The following is a 13,232-nucleotide window of genomic DNA, read 5'->3' as shown; positions in this document are numbered from 1 at the left end:
CAAAATATGCTAATTATAATGTTGAAATCTACTTATTTGTATTGGCACCAAGGCAGAGATGTTAGTGACACAATTTTCATTACATCAGACGCAAAATTAACAGTGTGCTCATAAATATATCACAGTGGCTTTAATTACATTGATGTCATTGCTTTGTTGATAAAAAAAAAACTTTTGTGACATGTGGCTATAGGACGTAGTATTTTGTGCCAATTTTATTTTCGCTATTATGGCGCTGATGGTAGCGGTTTGTAGCGGTGGTGTGGATTCAAACCAATAAGATATAATAAACTGTCACTTAAAATAAGAACAATACAATAGGAGAATGTTAATAAAACAAAACCATTGTAAAAAATCGTAAATATAATTCGTTTCTAAAATTACAAACTAAATTCGTAAAAAAAAAATAATACAAAATTCACAAACTGGCAACATTAATCTCCACTAACACACAACAAGTAGAGGTATGTTGCTGCTGTAAATTACACAAGTTTACAATAATTCGTAATTTTGCAATATTTTTTTCGCAAAACTAACCTATCATAGTTTTAAATAAATACTCATTTCAAATATTTTCAGCTTCCTTTTGGATCGCTTCAATTATTAAATTCGACTCTAAACACTTACATCATTACCATATCAATATGGCAGAATTAATACTTTGATAAACGACCATAGATAAGGTCACAATCCTTATTTATCACCAATCTCAAATTCTTCCATTAAATTAACAATCGAAAAACGTTGTAACATTAAAAAAAGTCAAGTTACAATACAATTAATATATTTTCAAACTGGTGAAGTCATTATAATTAAATATTTTTATGCATACAATGCATCTTCACACATCTAAGTGTAGTGACGTATTAAATCTCATTTAATTTGAGCACAACTTAATACTAGATAAATCACAGTCCAAAATCTCTACCTACTTCTCCTCACTATGAAGCTTTCTTCTCAGGCTTCAGCGGCATAGTCTCATCAGCGTAATCGACTTTTCCAAGGAGTATGGGTTCAGCACCCTTTTCCTCATAACCATCCTGGTCCATTGGCAGCTCTCGTTTCTCTAACTCTTCAGCCACGCGGGCGTAAAGTTGTCTGTAACAGGATTAAAAAAAAAACTAAATGAAACGACCACTGGCAGAAAAAATGCACTGAACTAGCTTCAAACCTTTGCTTATTGCAAATATACTTCAAAAGAATAATAAAAGGAACAAAGAATTTAGTTTGAAATTTTCTTGTGATGATGATAAAACTCTTCATTGAGGAAAGATTTGATGAACCTAATAAGTAAGTTCATTCTTTATTATATTGCAATAAATAACTAATAACGTGTAAAGACATTCATAGCAACGATCCTCTTTATTCCACAAAATCATAGGACATAGTACACAATTCAAAAAGATTTGAATAGAAACTTAACGAAGAAAAGATTAAAAGAAGTGTTCAATACTTACTGGAATACAGAGGTCTTCATGTTCTTAGCGAGGTAGTAAAGGAAGAGCCAGTCACCGAACTGGCAACCATTGACGACGTGCAGCACGTTGTGCGGATCAAACTTGCCCGGGGACACCTGCCTGAACACCAGCTGGTTGAACTTCAGCGAGCGACGGTACATGAAGAACGATATCACGCGCCAGATCACAGCTGCAAATAGAATACATGTTGGAAATTTATCACGTGGGATGAATTATTCCAATTAATCATAATTTATATGATCAAACTTTTGCTTGAGGTTTAAAAATGAAGAACGATGTGATATCTTTAAAACTATACAAGAAGAACCTTTGAAATACAATCCAACTTACCCAGTAAGGAGGCGATGAACAGAAAGAGGAACCAGAACCAAAGGATCGTATATATCTTTTCGTGGATGATGTTGAGCGCCATGACGCAGAGCGCGTCGTGCTGCTGGATTGAGCCACTCGGACCATACTTGTGGAACAGGCACTTTGTCACCTGTCATCGTCACAGACATAAAATCAAAATCAATCTATGTCTGTACTATCGTATTTTGTAGTATGTGTACGTGAGAATTCAGATACGATGGCTGATAGAGATATACAGAGAAAAAAGGTAAGAAAGGTATAGAAGTAGCGTAGTTTTTTACCTTTGGGAATATCGTCTCTAAAGGATCTGTAATTTGTTCCCAGTCGCCGTAAGAGAGGACGTTAGATCCGAGACTGATGAACTGACCGTTGAGGAAAACGTCGATGAGCCAGATCTGCACCATCAGATGCACCAGGTTTACTACCTCCATCGTCACCAGCCACGTCGACCACGTTCGTGTCACGCGTAACCTGTGTAATTAATTATATGTACTCGTATTTTTATTATTTTTATTCAAAATAACGTCTTTGTGCTTTTATCTAGTCTTAGTATCTTTTGCTAGTCTGCTTAAAAAAATCTTATTTAGGATTTGTCCATCTACCTCATTATGATATCTTTTCTGATTAGGTTGATCTGATTATCGATGGTTGTGCGCGAGGGCACGGTGGTGCCTCCCACCTTCATATCCTCGGCGTGCAGCGCCAGTCCTGCGTACTGCAGCCCGTCCACCAGCGCCTTTACACGACCACCTACAACGGAATTAGAAGGTTAGCTTCTTTTTCCTTTTTATTTATTGCCAAATCTATATGTATACGTTGGATTAAAAATGCAAAAAATAGTCCACAAGTTATATTCGGATAAGATCACGAAAGTTTGATTTTCGGTTTGGACTTTACTCCATCTTTAGGATTGAAAGATAGTCATATTAAAAATTCTTTATGGTAAAAATCGAAATAATTTATACGTTTTCCTGCAAATCTTTTGATAATATTAGGGCAATCACTGGTCACCTTTGTGTGTAGTAGCTGCAAGTGGCATATCACCTCACTCGCTATCAGCCACTCGAGTTATTTAAGTGCGATGTTATTGAATACTTCTTTTGATATTATTATAATTAAATTATTTATCTTGTAAATTCTAAACCTTGTTTTATTTCTAATATATTTTTGAATACTAGCGGAGTATAGACAATATTTTAGCTAGTTTTACCTACTGCTTATTTTATAACTATTTTGAAAATGTTCAATTGTAAACTAAAGGTTCATTTATACATAAGCCGGAATCGTACAATTCCAGCTGTCCGACGATGACGTCAGCGATATAGCGCTGTCGTGTATTCCCATACGTTTGTCTCGCTTTAAAGCGACTGCCGTTGTTCGTACGATTCCGGATTATGTCTAAATATGCCTTAACATTGATCGTCTTCAGACCTTTTCATCTATAGCATCCCAACTTTCCATTGAGCTCTTATTAGCCGACTTCAAAAAGAAGGAGGTTATCAATTATACTGAATTTTTTTTTTAATCAAGGATACGTTAAGGTTTTACTCCCTGACATTTTTTGTAAGTGTTGTTTATGATCTTAGCGTGCATTTTTACTTATCATCACGTAAAATAATCCGTATTTTCTATCTTTTTTACCTTCTTTCTTCTTCCAAATATAATGCGGCATGTAGAAGCATATTGATTGTATGAACAGCACGAACGGCACCCATTGGTAGTATGTATGGTGCAGCGTCTTGTCCGTTTCCATGAGTGGCCCTACCCCAGGATGGGGCAGGAAGCCGTGCTGCAGCAGGCTCTCGTTGTAATGTCGGACCTGGTGACCGTGTAATCTTATCAACATCAAAAACATCGTAACCTGCATATCAGCGAAGGGATTCAAAGATATGTATTTAATCAACCAACCCTCACTGTGACAGTATGGCTAACTAAGGCCAAGTCATAGTCACTTATGAGCTGACAAAACATAATCTAATTTCGCCACACGTCAAATAGAAACATTAGACTTTATCAGCGTGTTGATCTGTAGATATTTGAAGTTTACGATAAGCGACTTTGATCTATTTATCCCCATTATATTTATGTCATCTCGTCAAATGTCAGCCGTAATAAATCGTCAAAAAAGTGAACTTTGGATTGCCATTGCTATATTATTTTGTACTATTATGTAAGCAGTCTGTACTTTATCGTGTAACAATTGACTGAAAAATTTCAAATTAAATATGTCTTCTACAAAAGTTATTTAGACAGACCCTTGGTTTTTCTATTTAGATTTCTACCAAATATCTATTAAGCGATTAAGTTTAGCACTTAATTACTCTTAAGTGATATTTATTGGTACATTATAACAAAACTTACGATAGTAAACGTAGCCATAAAGAAGCAGTACGTCTGAATAACATGATCTGGCACACCCTGATCTGATATACACTTGATATGCTCTCCGAAGTACTCCCTCGCGCAGACGAGGATCACGAAAGCTAGAAGAAGGGTCACCGTCGCCTTATAGTGCATCTTGAATACTATATTCTCTATGTTAGGCTTGGAGAAGTTGAACCGCATCCGCGGCGTCAACGTTGTAAGCGTCGCCGCCAACATCCTCGATTATTAATAATTCTGTTTTAAAATTTAATAGAAGATGTCTGAAAATAATTAAATAGATTAAACAACGCACTCATATTAGTGTAATGAAAACACTAAGTGTATATTTCTGATATTAAATCAACACCAAGGGCCAAGAACACAAGTTCAAATACTTATGGAGTAAAGATGCAGGATAAGCAGTGTAAAACTTTACATGACGGATTCTAATCTTTTCGATCATTTTGTGACACATTTTTGAAATTAGTTAATGGGTCTGTAAATCTAATAATGAATTAAGTATAATAGGAGATAAATAAAAAAATACTGCGAACCGGTAACAGTCACTGACTAGGATAACATAACATAACTGCAGTGGAACGGATCAGATTGCAGTATATAAATAACAGTCGAATAAATAAAACCAGCATCAAACATAGATCTTTAAAACAGTGTATTCTATTGGTTTTTACAACCGATGACGATATGGTGATTCAAAATGAACCTCAAAAAACACCTCAAAACGACCAACTTTCAGCTTTAACAAAACAGTACGTATTGAAAACTGATTTAGTAACTAAATTGAAGTATATGTCATTTTCTTAAATATATCAATAGAAATATTCCAATATATTATAGACACATCTAATTAGTGATACTTTGAGCGCAACCAGAAAAGGAAATTCAACACTCATTCAGTAAACTCGATGAGTTATTTTAGGTTTCAGTCATGAAAAATATTAACAAAGAATTACTCAGAATACCGAAATAGACAACATGAAACAATTTTTCAATGATCCTACAGAATTAATAGTAAATTTTTCAAATAGATAAAGTACTTGCACTAAATGAATTCATGCATTATCACTTACATATGTTAAACTGTTATCAAATTCGGTTAATTAAAAAAATTATATAAAACACACGCGCGCGACGCTGCTGCCTCTATAACTGAATATGTCAGCGACTATCAGTCGCGATAGTGATAAGATACCTGTCGCCGATAACTCATTTTACATTGAATTTCTTCGGCATTTTCTTAGACGAATTAAAACAAGTAGAACACCAAAAACAGACTTGAGTTATGTTCAGTTTAGGTACTTCGGAATCTGTGTGAAAAGGTCTATATATGTTAGCTTAGTTAGAAGCCATGAGCGTAGACAGGGAGGGGGAGGGGCAAGGGGGTGTAATCCAAAAGAATGTAAACCAAGTTTTCCACAATCCCTATAGAAACTACTTGCTCATCGGTTGGCGTCATTCTTGATCAAATTAGTAGTAAACTTTACCGTAAGAACGGAAAAGAATGAATTGGGATTTAAAGAACCTATCATTAAGAACACTGAAGTATTAACAGATTTGTACCAATAAAACGGTGTTATGTGACGTTGTGTTACGCTTTGATAATATCATTGTAGTTGTAGATTCATTGTAGACGTTCGAAACTTAAATAGGTATATACCTTTACAGGTATTGAATGCCTTTACTGGTTTTCAAAATACGTTATTTAAATAATAATAAGGAAATATACAGTTCGTAAGAAACGGGATTCCCAGTCAACCTGTGAACATGGCGCATGCAACTGTGCCGAAATATCGGGAGCTTAAACAGCCTAATCGTGGTAAGAATCCCGTTTCTTACGAACAGTATAATAGTAAAAACCACGAAAGTTTGAAGTTATATATAATAATAAGGAAAATTATAGGAAAATAATAATAATAAGGAAAATTATGGGTAGACAAAATATGTTTTTGTTTTGTCGGCCTGATAAAAGCATAACGCACGAGTGTGTTATTCTCACTAAATGCAAATGTAAAAGGTAAAATGTGTTTCGATTATTGTGCGATCTGCGTATCGTGTAGCTTCGTCAGATTACGATAATCGCACTTTAAATGACACAATACTGCTTTCGAGAATTCAATGTGACGCCATATTGACGACCGCCATGTTTGAAATTACAGTGTCTTTTGTTTATTCGGAATTTTTGTTTGTGAAATTACGAGTCTTAGTGTGACGTGTTTTTGTTATCTGTACATTTTCGAACTTTCGACATTTGACTAATTCAGTTCACTGTATCTACAAACAGTTTCATTTTTAAGGCCTTAGCTTAGCTTACACTTTTTCTTTTCTTTTCTTCTAGGCTTTCACTCGCAAGTCGGCTTACAGTTTTAGTAACAGAAAAAAAAATTGATCGGCTACTCTTTTCCGGTAGATGGCGTTAACAAATAAACGTAACGTTCTCACAAATAAGTTTTTTATCTTTACTTTAATTCATTTATTTCTATTTTAATTTTATAAAAAAGATAGGACGAGACCACTAGGTCTAGACTACGCATATTGTAGATTTTCCCTAAATCTACAATGTTCGGGCACTAATAGTACTTACGATTGATACTAGGAACAAACTCTTTAGAGATTACATTTTGTTACGAATATGTTTTAACTCATTTTTCCTGATATTTAACAACATAGATAAAAATCATATTTCAATCAAATATACATCCTTATCATTAGATTTAAGAAAACATTTTTAATCTCATAGATTACACGATTAAAAAATCTATGCTACATACATCAACTATTGACATTATTAAACACAATTTTCTGAACAATTTTAGTTGATAACTTATATACATTGAATGTTTTTACGTGATAATGTCGTGATTTTATCGTAACATATCACTTTGGACTATTGACCAGTCATATAACAAATTTTCGGGTTTACATATGCAATAAGGATGTTAAATTTCATTAGACAAACGGCGCCGGACAGACACACTTCAATGTATTACAACAGCATATCATCTAATGTCGTTCACTTGAAGCTGTCGACTGGCACAGTACGAGGCAGTGCGTCTTAAGCTCATTTTCCACTAGTCAATTAGTCATAATTTCTATTTCTGTAGTTGTCGCGAATGTGTCAGTAGAAATGTTACAATAATACCAGTTACTTAGTGGAAGTGCCTTAGGAATTTAGTAGAACACGCTTACAGCTCGCAGCTAACCCACTTGCAGAATTCAGGTTATCAACATTATCTGAATTTATTATCGCTGAACAAATACGTAATCATACGGTCGTTTTAAAATATAAATAAAAAAAAATTGATAAAGTGACATGTTAAGTTAATAAGACAAATTAATAGAAACGTTACTTAAGTAATGATAGGACAAATATTATCTAAACTGCAACACGCAGTTTATTATTTCTATTAAAATAATTTTCCATACAAATATCACAGTTGAGGTAAGAAGTGCCACGATTAAAATACAATACTTCACATGATAGGAAAGCAGTGTCTTTTTGGTACTTTGAAAAGTAATGAACTTGATAAATTTTGAGTATACGTCTCCACCAAGGGGCTCGGAGCCTACCCTAAGTTAGGGTTGACTAGGCCATAGTCAACCACACTGGCACAGAGCGGGTTGACTTCACACATATCATTAAATTTCTTCTCAGATATGTATCACGATGTTTTCCTTCGCCGTAAGAACGTCTGATAAATGTACATATGTAAATCGAGAATCGTAAAACACATTGGTACATGGCGGGATTTGAACCTAGGACCTGCAGATTGCAAGCCAAGTGCTTAACCCCTGAGCCACCGACCTCCTTCAAAAGATGGTATATTTATCTATTAATGTTTAAAATTTCCACCTTCTAGATTTATCCACAACGAAGTTACAAGGGTGTCAAAAATGCCTTGAAACGCTTCGCGAAAAGATTGTTCAGCTGTGCTTCTGTGGTTGAACTGTCGCGGTCCCAGATTATAGAATATTTAGGAGAAAGCTATCGTTCCTAACAATCTTAATATTATTGACATGCAAGAGTTATAGACAACAACTATCTTAAACAATCTTGAGATCAATCAAAAGATTTATCTCCAATCAAATACAGACTAAAAATAAACACCTTATTCTTGCGCCATTTTTTTTTAAGTTACGTTAAAATCTTGGCTATATGTCACTTGGAATTGTGATACTGCTCCACACATATGTTTCTGTCTTTCTTTTTATAAATATAGAAAAAACAATATGTTTCGAGTAATGTTTTTGCCAGTAGATACTTATATATTGTATGTAACATTCGTGGGAAATTGTGTAATTGAATATTTTTGGCAGACTTCTTTCGTCATATAAATAACGTCGTCGATAGTGCTCTGATAAAGCCTTCTTTTAAACTATTATTTTCTTTATGACGTTTTTGTTAATTGTATTGTTTGTGTAGTTACACTAATGATTCACTCAAATGTATTCTTAAAACAATTGTTATGTGTGATTCAAGTAAATGAAGATAAATGTTTGTGCATATATATATTTCTTATTAATATTATAAATGCGAATGTTTAGATCAGTCTTTCCCAAAGTGGGCGATAACGCCCCCTTGTGGGCGCTGCAGGACTCAAGTGGGGCGGTAAAAGTAATAATTCTCCGTTTATATACATGTATAGTTCACAATAATTAATTAATTTAATTAAAGTTATAGTGGTTTTTAAATATGTGAAAATTTGGGGGCGCTAAAAAAATATTTATTCTCAAAGTGGGCAGTAGACAAAATAAGTTTGGGAACCACTGGTTTAGATGGATGGATGGATGTTTGTTTATAGGTATCTCCGGGACGGCTCAACGGATTTTGATGTAATTTGGCATAGATGTAGAACATAGTCTGGAAGAACACATAAGCTACTTATTACGTTTTTTCAATTCCGCGCGGACGGATCCGCAGGTGACGGCTAGTTTATGAATAAATCCCAAAAAAAAACTATCCAAACCAATATGATCGGCTTTAATTTGATCATTTAATTTGATTGTATAGCTCAAAGCAATTACTGTTATTTCATCCTGGCAGTCTCGCTCGTCGCTTATTATGTAACGTTAAATGATTTCGCTCAAATTAGCGACTTCGTGAATCGTTCCTTATAAAAATGCGTTAGTGTAAGTATTTATTAAAACCCACACTGATGTAAAACCACTACCAATGTAAAAACTCGTTACAAAGTCGATAGAAAAATAATTCTTTGACACATTGAATTTATTAATTCTGTTTTTATTTTCATGTATATAGCTTTTCAAGATATTTTCAATAATTAATCTCAAGAAATGTAAAGATAAAAAAATGATTACTTCTTTAGGTAATTGTCATTATTTTGTCAGCGTGATTAACATACAATTACAATAATTTATTATATATATATATAATATTTAAATACTAGAAATAAATGATGATTCATTATTTGATTTTGAATAAAAATATTTACAGATAAGAAGCAGAAAAATTTGTTATTTTTAAATAAAATGGTTCCAATTAAAAGTTTTGCAGCAGAAGTATTCGCGACTACAAGTCGAATATATCGAAGGGACCTTCGAATGAGTTTCCGTAGTACTAACACGCACACAAGCGTCGTGTGTGTGTGCGTGCCACTCTGGACCCAGTTGAACTGCATTCCTCTGTCCTGTGCCCGCCATGGGACGCCACGTCTACATTTTTTACACTACAATTTGAACATATAAAGAATATATATGTTTCGTACCTAGTTTTTGTTCCGAAAAAAAAACAAAAGAAAACTTTTAGCATAATCATGTTAAATTCTGTGATGTCTTATTTGATTAGAAAGCTTTATAGTTTAGTAAATACTTTTATTAGAAGAATTAAGTGTATCACGTAAACTGGAATTATTAACACGTTTAAACGTCCGTGAACAAAGACAAAAAGGTTTTATTTAATTGCAGATGTGAAAAATTAAAACAAAAATTATAAAGACCTTGTTACTGGCCAGCAATAAAAACATAAATATGTGTAACGTTGTTAAAATTATGTGTGTGTTGGAGATTTGACGAGCAATTTTAGCTTACTTATCCGTAGACGTATTCATCTACATAACTAGTAGTTGTTAATTAAAAAAAAAACATTAATCACGACTGACTGCACATCTACAACTGAAGTTCGGTTTAAAATTCCTCCCATTTATTAAAATAATTTATGTGTTAGTAATTTGTAACTCTTAGATGTTTATGAAAAGATAATTCAGTTTTTAATATAATTATGTAATAGTAAGTCGCACATTGACACTCGAGAATAGCACCGACCAGTCAAGTGAGAGCAAGGTTGCCACTTCTTTGAGTTTAACCAAAAACCTTTTGCATGGTGCATATTACGGAATTTACATCGGTGCATTAGTCAGAGTAGGTGTTATGAAACAAGTCAAAAGATGTCGCTGTTTTGCGCCTAGTGTTCGGGTATATTTTATCGGAAATTGGCAACCCTAAGTAAAGTCAACTATTATTGTTGGCTCACGGTCAGGCAACCCGCAGTCGGATCACCTTGCAGTCTATCTACTATTTTATATCATACCTACGTCAGCCTTATGATTCAAAAGCTGGAATGTAAAATATTTTGATTTTTTATGGTAGTAGGCAAATAATCAGGTTATACCTACCATATTTCATTAATAATGTGCATACGAAGATAGTAAGCCACGTCATTATACAAAACGCTTCGACAGCATCGTGGCTGAGCACAGTTTGACCTGTGCCTTACGCACACACCCGCAGCCTTGTACATACTTACACATACGAGTACACACACATACACTTTTATTACTCGTCGAGTGCAGCTGAGTATTTGATATGTAAATTGCTAACAATAGCGAGAGACCAACCGCCATTTTTAATATGAATGATATTCGGAGTTCATTATTTTATTTTGATACTTAAGTGACTAATTTATTTGCCTTAATTAAAAAATAAAAGATTTTATGTAAAACTCTTTCAAAATCATTTCGAATTTACTTCAATATTTATTGTATTTTTTCCTCGTCGTATTGAAATTTATTTAATAAAGCTTCGCTTCCTCTAATCAATTCCTTATTCCATGCGTTCATTCGCTTGTTACTTTCATATTCTGCAAATAGCTTGTACAAATAACACTGTAATATTTTTAATTAGAAGAAAAAAGTCAAGTCATTTCTAGCGTTTTCTGTTTAATAAATACTGATGACGCGGACACAAGAATTGCTTTCAGCTTGTCTGACAGGCGAGAGGCGAGCGCCTTAACAATCTATTGAAGACCGAATTCCATCAACAAAGAATACTCAATTAAGTCTCTTGGGCCCTTACCGGCCATCTTCCCACCTTTTTTGCCTAATCTGTGCCCAGTTATTTGGACTACGCCCACGCTGGACAGGGATAAGAGATGATTTCTAAAAGGTAAAAGGGAGAAGGCAATAGGACCCGTTAGGAAAGTATAGACGACTACTACGGTTACGCGTTATTAGTGATGCTAAGTGTAGGTACAGCTGTATCGATAATATATCGATATAATTTTATTACTCAATACCTCTAAAGAAACAACAATAACTTAGGTTCATTTGTCATATCAACTGTAACCTGTTCATTTTAATTAATGAAAAAAAATTCAACGTCACATTCTGTAAGGACATGATCGTAAGACATACAAAGACAATAACAAAGTTTCATCATTCATCGAGCATACCAAGACTTGTGACTAATTGAACAATTATAGAGCTCCAGCGAGAGGTCGCGCGGGCCAAAGATCGAGTATCTTCGTTTCTTTTAATAATATAGCATTGATCTGTCATTTATTTATCATATTCTGACCATTGGCATATTTAGGACAAAGGTATTTCTTAATTGATACAACTTACCGTGGGTTTCTGAGATCAAAATGTCCGTTTAAAACACATTGTTATCTCTGTTTTGTCAAAGATAATGACAGAAATGACAATATATTTTATTTAGAGATTTTGGTGTCAGAAAGCCACGGTCAGGGCTTTAAAAAAGTGTTTTAAGTTGCGAGTTAATTTGTGCGATATAAATTTGCAACAGAGCAAATGAGTAAGTGCCATTTTTGATAATTTTAAAATTTTCTTAATGGGAATATCAAAAGTTAAACTGTGACTCTAAATATTTATGAAAGACATTTTGTAGTTGACAATGATTACGGTCAAGGCAAAATGCCGATCACATGACGTTGACAAAGTTGAATTGTATGAGATATACGATATCATTTTTAATTACCACTTCTGTACAAAGACGTTGTTGGAATAAACACGTAACACAATATGTACTGCTGATAAATATGAATATATCAAACCAAAATATAGCATTATCATGCATGCATGCCAGCGTAATGAACATGTTAATGTAAACAATATAATTAACTAGCTGTCGCCCGCGACTCCGTCTGTATCGAATTAAATAAATAAATGTAATAAGTAGCATATGTGTTCTTCCAGACCATGTTCTATATCTGTGCCAAATTACATCAAGATCCGTTGAGCCATTCCGGAGATACCTTTAAACAATCATCCATCCATCCATCCATCCATGGATCCATCTAAGCATTCGCAATTATGATATTAGTAAGATAAGCCCATTTTTTTCTGTTTATGCATTAGTTACATATTGCAGTTTCAGCCTCTTAATTAAGCGGCTTAGTCTTAAAGATTTTATCTTCATTACGATGTTAATATTGTTGAATAAAGTAAAATATTATACATATTAATTATGATAATTTAATATAAATGCGACTTCTTATGACAAGAAAATAACACTATAATCAGAAATAACCACAAGAACGTATTAATTACATGTTTTAAAATAATCTGCGGTTATACCACATTCCATATCGAATAAAGTGATTTAAAGTTTTATCGACCCTTTACACATCACTACCGCTAGAGGGCGAAGCAAGTTAAGCAAGTTTTTACCTGATATTGGTTGCGATGACTCACAAACGTACAAACGATTCATCATGCCTTTAGTGGTACACCTATCCAAATTCACATTTGTAATTTTAATATATTA

The 13,232-nt window shown here is 33.8% G+C and overlaps 1 protein-coding gene across 1 annotated transcript; it reads right to left on the bottom strand.

The window, feature by feature from the left end:
- Positions 1-579: 579 nt before the first annotated feature.
- LOC106711627 (innexin inx7) lies at positions 580-5,388 on the bottom strand. The gene is made up of 8 exons (XM_014503988.2): positions 5,285-5,388; positions 4,191-4,474; positions 3,471-3,648; positions 2,432-2,579; positions 2,111-2,300; positions 1,809-1,959; positions 1,458-1,647; positions 580-1,098 (listed from the first exon to the last, which is right to left on the bottom strand). Exons 2-8 carry the CDS (start codon positions 4,428-4,430, stop codon positions 942-944), a joined length of 1,254 nt encoding a protein of 417 aa, XP_014359474.2. The 5' UTR covers positions 4,431-4,474; positions 5,285-5,388; the 3' UTR covers positions 580-941.
- Between the last annotated feature and the right edge of the window lie 7,844 nt (positions 5,389-13,232).

The sequence above is a fragment of the Papilio machaon genome, chromosome 3, assembly GCF_912999745.1.
Source record: "Papilio machaon chromosome 3, ilPapMach1.1, whole genome shotgun sequence".
Taxonomy (NCBI): domain Eukaryota; kingdom Metazoa; phylum Arthropoda; class Insecta; order Lepidoptera; family Papilionidae; genus Papilio; species Papilio machaon.
Note: the sequence above shows the minus strand (reverse complement) of the source record. Positions and strands in the feature narration are given on the sequence as shown.